Below are 9,413 nucleotides of genomic sequence, written 5' to 3'. Positions count from 1 at the left end.
GAGAGGAGCATGTTGTGTGGGAAATGAGACGAGTGTAGGTGCTTGGAGTGCAGGGGGAGAGGAGGTGGTTTTTGTAGAGAAATCGGGAAAGAAGCCGGTTTCTCCGTGGGCGCCGGTGACACCGCACAGTGTGGCTGCAGAGGAGACGAGGCCTGTGCCGGTGACAGGACGCGGGGTTGCGTGTGTCAGCCCCGGGGTCTCCGGGTGCACAGTCGGCCGTGCCTTTAACCCTCCGCACACGTGACCTGACCTGCCTGGACCCTCTGGCACAGCCAGGACGCGGTGTTGGTGCTGATGGGCTTCCCAAGGACCCTCGGCACCCTCCCCCGGAAGTTTTGATTATTGATGATAGATTAACAGACGCATTAACTCCCCGCTTCCTGCCCATTTAGATGAGAACAATTAGCTTAGATTTGTCTGAAAAAGAGGAAACAGCCCCGAGGGCCTGCGAGGGTCTGAAGGAGGTGACTGCTCCCTTTGGACCCTTTGGAATTCCGCTCTGGCTTCTCCCAGGCGAGGTCAGAACGGTGAGAGCTGGGGGGCCGACCTCCTCTGCCGGTGGGAACAAGGATCGGGACGTCGGGGTCTCGGCGAACTCTCCGCTTCCGCGAGGGGCACTCCGTTGGCGCCCCTCCTTCCTGTGACCCTTTGAATCTTAGTGATTCTCGCGACTTGGGTTACGTGCTGAACGCTCAGCCTCTCCCAGCAGCTCAGGGCCGCGCTCGTGGGTGTGCATTTTATTTTTACTTTCTCCCGCCATGTAGGTGATCTGTTTTCTAAGGCTGCCGCTGAAATCGTTTGCTCTCGGGCGCTTTTTAAACAACGGTGACATAGTGAGAAGAAGATTAGGTGGGCCCGCCGTAATGATTATAATTAAGTGAAGCTGGAAACTCAGTGGGGAGAGGGGCCTATCGCCAGGGAGAAGGCGCCCCTGCCCCTCGGGTTGACAATCACGTCTTTAACCACAGGCTCTGCAGCTCTGAGGGAGGGAGACCTGGAGGGGGAGCGGCTCTGAGGGAGGGAGACCTGGAGGGGGAGCGGCTCTGAGGGAGGGAGACCTGGAGGGGGAGTGGCTCTGAGGGAGGGAGACCTGGAGGGGGGGGGGCTCTGAGGGAGGGAGACCTGGAGGGGGGGGGGCTCTGAGGGAGGGAGACCTGGAGGGGGGGGGGCTCTGAGGGAGGGAGACCTGGAGGGGGGGGGGCTCTGAGGGAGGGAGACCTGGAGGGGGGGGGGCTCTGAGGGAGGGAGACCTGGAGGGGGGGGGGCTCTGAGGGAGGGAGACCTGGAGGGGGGGGGGCTCTGAGGGAGGGAGACCTGGAGGGGGGGGGGCTCTGAGGGAGGGAGACCTGGAGGGGGGGGGGCTCTGAGGGAGGGAGACCTGGAGGGGGGGGGGCTCTGAGGGAGGGAGACCTGGAGGGGGGGGGGCTCTGAGGGAGGGAGACCTGGAGGGGGGGGGGCTCTGAGGGAGGGAGACCTGGAGGGGGGGGGGCTCTGAGGGAGGGAGACCTGGAGGGGGGGGGGCTCTGAGGGAGGGAGACCTGGAGGGGGGGGGGCTCTGAGGGAGGGAGACCTGGAGGGGGGGGGGCTCTGAGGGAGGGAGACCTGGAGGGGGGGGGGCTCTGAGGGAGGGAGACCTGGAGGGGGGGGGGCTCTGAGGGAGGGAGACCTGGAGGGGGGGGGGCTCTGAGGGAGGGAGACCTGGAGGGGGGGGGGCTCTGAGGGAGGAAGACCTGGAGGGGGAGCGGCTCTGAGGGAGGAAGACCTGGAGGGGGAGCAGCTCTGAGGGAGGGAGACCTGGAGGGGCGGGGTGTGTGGATGTGGGTGCTTCTGGCAGTCAGCAGGGGTGCCCTGGTCAAACTTGACACACAGAAGTCCAGAGTGTCCTCTCTTAAGTCACGGGCAGGTGGTTCTTTGTCATGGTCCCTTTATTGGGGGAAGACGAGTTGTTTGTGCCCCTGGAATGGTTTTGAGTTTTTTGTTTTTGTTTTGATTTTAATGCTGTTTTTGCTGCTGCTTGTGCCGGGGCCACACAACCCAGGTGGAGGAAGGAGGGTGAGGGATGGAGAAGGAGGGTGAGGGACAGGAGGGCCAGCCAATGGGCACCCCCTTCTCAGCTCTGGGGCGCCCGGGAGGAGGTGGTGAGCTGGTAAACAGTGATGAAACCAGACTCCGAGGCTTCTCCCGGGGGGAATGTGTGATAGGACCCGTGGGACTGGGAGTCGGAGGATCCGCCTGTTCATGGGCGGATCTTCCTTCTTCTCTGGGCGGTTCAGCTGCGGGGCCTGCGGAGAGCAGCCTGGCAGGTGCCTGCGGGTGTGTGTCAGGGTGAAGCCACGCAGTTTCACTGTTGAATTGTCTGAAGTTTCTAGCTCTGGCCCTGGTGTGTGTGTGTGCGCGCGCGCACACACGTGTGTATCACACAAACATCAACATCAATCGTTTTTCCAGTTTGAGCTCCTGTGCAGGCCTGCGTGTGCCCTGGGTCTGTAAGGTGACCTGGGGCCCAGGCGTGGGGTCCTCAGGGGAAGACGAGTGGTGGCCGAGTGTGACTTTGCCGATCACTTTTTCTGACGTTGGTGTTCGTTGTCTCAGCACATTTGTGACACGAATATTGTTATCACGTGTGAGAAAATGAAGCACCGTCCTGCAGTGGAAACGTTTTAGAAAGACCCACCCATAATCCCAACCCAGCCTCCGACGCCAGCGCTAGCGCCGTATGTTGGCAGCCGCTCCACGGGACGGAGCAGATGGGCAGCAGAGTTCTTAAGACGCGGAGTGAGCTGGGCTTACGGCCCATTGGATGTGTCCACAACCCAAAGGCTCCGAGAACTTGTGACATGAACCTTCCCAGCAGGTGGATGAATACAAATTCCCGCTGGAGTTCCCTGCATGTGCTGCGGGAGGCGCCATGGCTCGGACACGAGGCTCATCAGTCCTGTCCTCAAACTTTACCTTTTATTGTTTTTTAAAGGGCAGCTTCATTGAGATATAATGGGTGCAGTTTGACATACAAACCTTCAAATTCTCACCACCATCAAGATGGTGAACACACTCATCACCCCCAGTTTCCTGGTCCCCCCTCCTCCATCTCTCCATCCTCCTGAAGCGACCACTGACCTAATTATTGTTCCTATAAAATAGTTGGAATTTACTAGAATTTTGTAAACGGAACCATACGACATGTCCTGTCTTTGTTGGTGTTCCTTCACTAAGCGTAGTCACGGGTGACTACCATGGGTGAGCACCTGTCTTTGTTGGTGTTCCTTCACTAAGCGTAGTCACTCTGAGAGTCGTTCCTGCTGTTGTGTGTTGATGGAAAGTGCCTTTTCATCGCCGAACACATGACATTGTGTGGTCCCACCGCAGTTTGTCTGTTCGTCTGTTGGTGGGCATTTTGGTTGTGTAAGTTCTTGCTATTAAAGATGAGCTGCTAGACATGTCCATACACAAGTCTGTGTGTGGACATGTGCTTTCCTTTTTCCGGTAAATACTGAGGAGTGCAACGGTGGGAGCATCGCATTTTAATCGGGAAGAGCCCCGATCCCCTCACCGTGAGCTGTGTGCCCTTCATCTCATAGACATCATAGTTGTGGTCGGTAACACTGTCCGTCTGCCTTTGCCCTCTGAGCAGAAGAGCCCAGTGAACATCCTGTATTCAGGTTGTGCCCGGCATCATTCAAGTTCTTGCCTTGGAAGCCGGCAGCCGCATCGGAGGCTGACGACAAGGAACAGAGGGATTCGGGGAGGGACGATGAGAAGGCTCACAGCTCAGCAGCTGCACCGCCAGCTTGTGGAAGGGGAGGGGCCAGGAAACGAGGGAACCCGGTGGGTGGGGCTCCTAGAGTCTCTCAGAGGGTTCAGCTCCAGCAACCTGAGCCTCTGTGTGGGTATCTTTTTTATTATTATTATAAATATATTTTTATTGATGTCAGAGAGGAAGGGAGAGGGAGAGATAGAAAGATCAATGATGAGAGTGAATCATTGATCACCTGCCCCCTGCCCCCACACTGGGAGAGGGAGAGATAGAAAGATCAATGATGAGAGAGAATCATTGATCACCTGCCCCCTGCACGCCCCACACTGGGGATCGAACCCACAACCTGATGATGTGCCCTGACCAGGAATTGAACTGTGACCTCCTGGTTCATAGGTTGACGCTCAACCATTGAGCCACGCCGGCCGGGTTTTTTTTTTTTTTCCATCATGTTTGATTTTTTCCATTTTCTATTAGCCTCTGTGTGTCTCTATTCACATTGCGAGGTCCTGACAGAAATCTCTCAGGCCCCCACGAGTGAGATGCTTCACCGGTGGCCCAGCCCCTGTGTCTAGGGGTGGGGGGCAGGCGGCCGGGGGGCCAGTTTTGAATTGAGCAGCAGCTGCTTGTCCTCCACACGTAAACGTTTTCTGCACTAAGTGGGCCTGTGCAGGTACCGTTGGGTGAGAGCCCATCGTGTCATAGATACTCCAGCCTGTCAGTTTTCCAGGCGTTACACCTCCCGTTGGAGCTGGCAGCCATGGCTGGGCATCGGCGTGTAGGGACACTCCCGCTCCCTCCTGAAGCTGCTGTTATTATATAGGATTTAGGTTCGCAATGAGGGTCACACCGCACGTTCCTGGAATTAGACTGACCCCCGACTCACTGTAACCTGGTGTGGAGGTGGCTTGGAACCCCGAATGCATGGGGTTTTAGGAAGAATTGAATCTGCCGGAAGGTTTTCCACCCCCTCCTGGGCACCCATCCACACACCCCTGTCTCCTGAGTTGGCCAGCAGCTTGCACCGCCGCTCGCAGGCCCGGGAGGTGTGTGGACGCCGGGACATGCGCTCCGGGTCTGACGGCCGCGCTCCCTGCTTCCCTCCAGGGTCCGTGTTCACGCTGAAGGTCCAGGTGAATGACATCATCAGCCGCCAGCCCCTGAGCCGCGCGGTGGTCGAGGTGTTTGTCAACCACACGAAGACGAATTCCGCCACCACCGGGAGCCAGGGCTCCGTGCTGGTCCGCGTGCCCTTCGCGCTGGGCCTCGGTAAGCGAGGGGCGGGGTGCCCGTCCCAGCCGCGCCCTCCGCCCTCCGGGGGCCTCGGTTCTGCTAACTGCACAGGAATGTCTGTGGGATCATACAGCGCGGGTCAGAAGGAGTGCCCGTTCCCTTTCCTCTCAAATATATTTTATTGATCTCAGCCAGGAAGGGAGAGGGAGAGGGAGATGGAAACATCCATGATGACAGTCATGGACTGGCTGCCTCCTGCAAACCCCACCCCGGGGGTCGAGCCGCCACCCGGGCATGTGCCCTGACCAGGAATCGAACCCTGACCTCCTGGTTCATAGGTGGACACCCAACCCCACCGGCCTGGCTCACAGTTTGCTTTTTACCACTTTTTAGGGTCTTGCTGGAGCAGAACTATGCATGTCTGCCCCCCCCCCCCCCCCCCCGCTTTCGTAGTAACGTCTCTCCATTGTGCTGTATTTCACAGTATATTCATCAGTGACGCTTTCACTGTTCCCGCAAAGCCAAGCAAATATATGGCTGTTTGAAGACACCGTTTTAATTACTGGGAAATTAGCCGGTAAGTGTAACGCTTTCTCCTCGGCTAACAAGTCCACAGTTGAGGTGGTGACTCTGACAACTGCACGTCCGCAGGGACGAGGCACTGTGGGTCCTAAGGTGGGAAAATCTAATGGATCAGGTTGTGTTTTCTTCCAGATGCCAAATCTCAACCAAGCGCCCAGTTTTCAAAAGCCTTCATCCAGCTCCCGGACCGCCACCACCTGGGCAACGTGACCGGCTACCTCACCGTCCTGCAGCAGTTTCTGAAAATGGACAGTTTCCTGTATACGACCGGAGTCACGCTGAACAAATCAGGTGCTGTCTCCTTTCTCGCAGGAGAGTCATCTGTAGGAGACAGTACCCAAGCCTCTCGTCAAAGCTGCCGCAGCGATTTAGGTCGGACGCTCGCTGAGGCTCGGGGGGTGCGTGGCACTTCGGAAACACAGGCCAGTGGTTAGATCAGGGGTGGGCAAACTTTTTGACTCGAGGGCCACAATGGGTTCTTAAACTGGACCGGAGGGCCGGAACAAAAGCATGGATGGAGTGTTTGTGTGAACTAATATAAATTCAAAGTAAACATCATTACATAAAAGGGTACCGTCTTTTTTTTTTTAGTTTTATTCATTTCAAACGGGCGGATCCGGCCCGCGGGCTGTAGTTTGCCCACGGCTGGGTTAGATGCTACAAGCACTCGATCCGCTCGTATGCAGGGGGAGAAAGGTTAACAAAGCCTTCTGCACACCCTCCTCCAAATTTTACCGCAAAGAGGTCAAAACAGGTGTCGAAAATAGCAATGATTGTTGTGTGACCTTGTAAATTAAAAAATACATTTAAAAATGGAAATTTGATTTAGAGCAGTGGTTCTCAACCTTCTGGCCCTTTAAATACAGTTCCTCATGTTGTGACCCAACCATAAAATTATTTTCGTTGCTACTTCCTAACTGTCATGTTGCTACTGTTATGAATCGTCATGTAAATATCTGAGATGCAGGATGGTCTTAGGCGACCCCTGTGAAAGGGTCGTTCGACCGCCAAAGGGGTCGCGACCCACAGGTTGAGAACCGCTAATTTAGATCAGTGTGCACATGTCTTTTTATAATTTTTTTGCACCTTCTGTGCGTCCTTATCACATGGGTGAGAAGTGTCCGTCACGGGCAGCCCCGGCTGAACGAGAGGAGCCAGGTGTGGGGCCCATACGCATGCTGCTGACAGGTCACCACACCCGTGTTCCCGTCGACGTTAATAAACGGCCTTTTTCAGGTTTTGAGAGCATCGAGCTGACGCCGCTGGCCGCGGTGTGCGTGAAGATGTACTCGGGCGGCAGGGAGCTCCAGGTGGCCGGCTCCGTGCAGCTTTCGCTCCCACTTCTCCACCCCCAGGGCGTGAGGGCGGGGGACCCCCTCCCCGCCTGGACCTTTGACATGAACACAGGTGTGTGACGAGAGAGGCGTTCTGGATGCTTTTCTTGTGAATGTTGGATCTTAGAAGTAGGTTTCTGCACTTTTGTTTCAGCTTTATTGAAGTGTCACTGACAAGTGAAGTTGCTCTATTTCAGTGTAAAGTAACTCAAAAGGCCTCATGATGGAAACAGCCCACGCACCAGGGTTGTTTGTAAGCACATCCCTTACTTGGGCCTCAGCTTCCTACACGTTGAGTGAGAGGTTGTTTGAAATCACTTTGAAGAAGATCTTCTTGTTTGAGTCCTGATTTCAGGTTATTCCTCCTGGCAAAGGCCGTTGCCTCTACTGTACCTTCCAGCGAAAAGAATTTTTGGGTTGATTTATCACATATGCAAACACTGCATACACTATACCTGCCTAAAGGGAATCCCAGAACAGGTGGCAGATAACCAACCACCTGTCGGATTTCACTACTCGCATCCTTACGATAATCTCAATAGGCACAATTTAAATATATGTTTATTGACTTCAGAGAGGAAGGCAGAGGGAGAGAGAGATAAAACATTGATCATGAGAGAGAACCATCGATCGGCTGCCTCCTGCACACCCCACACTGGGGATGGAGCCCACAACACAGACATGTGCCCTGACCGGGAATCAAACCATGACCTCCTGGTTCATGGGTCAACACTCAGCCATCGAGCCACACCGGTTGGGCTCAATAGGCACATTTTAAACATTATTTGGAGAGTTACGATTTCCTAAAACATCCTGTATTTATTTGTAATGATTTTATTTTGTGTAGTCATAACAAATCATTCAAATCATTTTATTTAATATCTTATTATCATAGGTACTATAGTACCATGTGACATATGATGTATATATTATCCCATGGTAACATTGCTACAGGTTTCATAATTTTTGAAAAAGTCCTGCAAGGTGCTCTCTACATGACTATCAGCAAACTCCTCCAGCTCTAAAGGGACAGATACCGACTATAACTGCTTGGCGTCTTCACTTACCTTTCTTGTAGGTACTTGGATCAGTCACGGCCGGGGAGTGGTCAAGGACTACAATAATCATTTAATCTGGACGTACGACGCGCCGCATCTGGGCTACTGGATAGCAGCTCCGCTTCCAGGAACTAGAGGTTTGTAAAAATGAAACAAAAAGTAATTAAACGCGACCCCCAAGCAGCCACGCTGGCACTGACGGCGGCCGACCTCGTTATGAGCATCGCGCTCGCTGAGGTGCATCGTGCACACGGCTTCCGGGCTCTGGGTGTCCACTTCGTCTGCTCCGTGGTCATAAGAAAAGTTAGGCTCCGTGAGCTCTAAGGTCTCTTGGAGCTACGATAGCTGGTGAATATGAAGTTTGTTCAGATCAAGTCTTCCCTTTCTCTCTCTCTCTCTCTCTCTCTCTCTCTTTCTTTTTTTAAGTGAGCCAGGTCTTTATAGTAGATATAGCAGGAGTTAAATTTTCTCAGGGAGCACCATCAGAGATCACAGAACATCTATATGTATAAAAGCCTAAGCGACCGTCTGAATGTTCAACCATCTGACCAGTAGCTATGACGCACAATGACCACCAGGGGGCAGATGTTCAATGTAGGAGCTGCCGAGCTGTGGTGACTTGGCAGCTGCGGTTCTCGGGTGATGCACCCAGAACCAGAGAGGAGAGAGCTCGATTCTGGGATGCATCATCCGAGAACCGCCCTCTCGCAATCCAGGACCCCTTGGGGGGTGTCAGAGAGCCGGTTTTGGCTCAATCCTCGCAGGCCAGGCCGAGGGACCCCGCCGTGCACCGGGCCTCTAGTTTCCATATAAAACATGAACTTCGCAATTACAGCTTTCTTTCATACGTTTCAGCGAGTAGCTGAGAGTTCTTGTTGTCTTGATGTGATAACTCAGCTAAATAGTTGCTAAGGAGATATGCGCTCAAAACGGTGGGTACAAACAGGGGAGTTGAATAAAAGCAGAAAAAAAAGTCATTCCCTGTCGTCTAGTACAGCGGTCGCCAACTGGTGGTCCACGAGGTCTGAAAGGTTGGTGACTGCTGGTCTGGGAGTAAAGAAAAGATAAAACCAGTCAGCAGATCAGCAAGGAACAGAGTTACGGTGCCAGAGCCCAGATCGGGGTCAGGGCATCTGGTGGGAGTCGTGCCCGGTGTTGCTGGATGGCTTCAGGCAGCCCTTCTGGGCCACCGTTCCTCCTCCTGCAGCGACAGCGTGAGACCCACAGTACGAACGGGGTTGGTTTCCTCGTGCAGCCAGGTTTCTGAAGGCCGAGAGGACACGCTCTCTTTTCTGAGTTCACTTTTTGTGAATAAATTCTGCCCAGACCAGTGAGAGCACCTGGTTGCCGGGAGGGGGACAGGCTCTGGGTGACTGAGACGCAGTGAGGGCGAGGGGGGCCCACGGGGCGCTGGGGAGGCCGAGGAAGCAGGTGCCAGGAGGAGGTCCCCGC

General features: G+C 54.6%; 1 protein-coding gene across 1 annotated transcript in view; it reads left to right on the top strand.

Annotated features, from left to right (window-relative positions):
* FAM171B (family with sequence similarity 171, member B) overlaps positions 1-9,413 on the top strand; it is a 25,466-nt gene that overhangs the window by 7,113 nt on the left and 8,940 nt on the right. The window contains exons 2-6 of the mRNA XM_014539618.1: positions 4,862-5,023; positions 5,442-5,564; positions 5,702-5,860; positions 6,806-6,976; positions 7,982-8,098. Coding sequence (XP_014395104.1) covers positions 4,862-5,023; positions 5,442-5,564; positions 5,702-5,860; positions 6,806-6,976; positions 7,982-8,098 — 732 coding nt within the window. The remainder of the gene's footprint in view (positions 1-4,861; positions 5,024-5,441; positions 5,565-5,701; positions 5,861-6,805; positions 6,977-7,981; positions 8,099-9,413) is intronic.

The sequence above is a fragment of the Myotis brandtii genome, unplaced genomic scaffold, assembly GCF_000412655.1.
Source record: "Myotis brandtii unplaced genomic scaffold, ASM41265v1 scaffold221, whole genome shotgun sequence".
In the NCBI taxonomy this organism is placed as follows: Eukaryota; Metazoa; Chordata; class Mammalia; order Chiroptera; family Vespertilionidae; genus Myotis; species Myotis brandtii.
The sequence above is the reverse complement of the archived record's forward strand: the minus strand, read 5'-3'. Positions and strand labels throughout refer to the sequence as shown.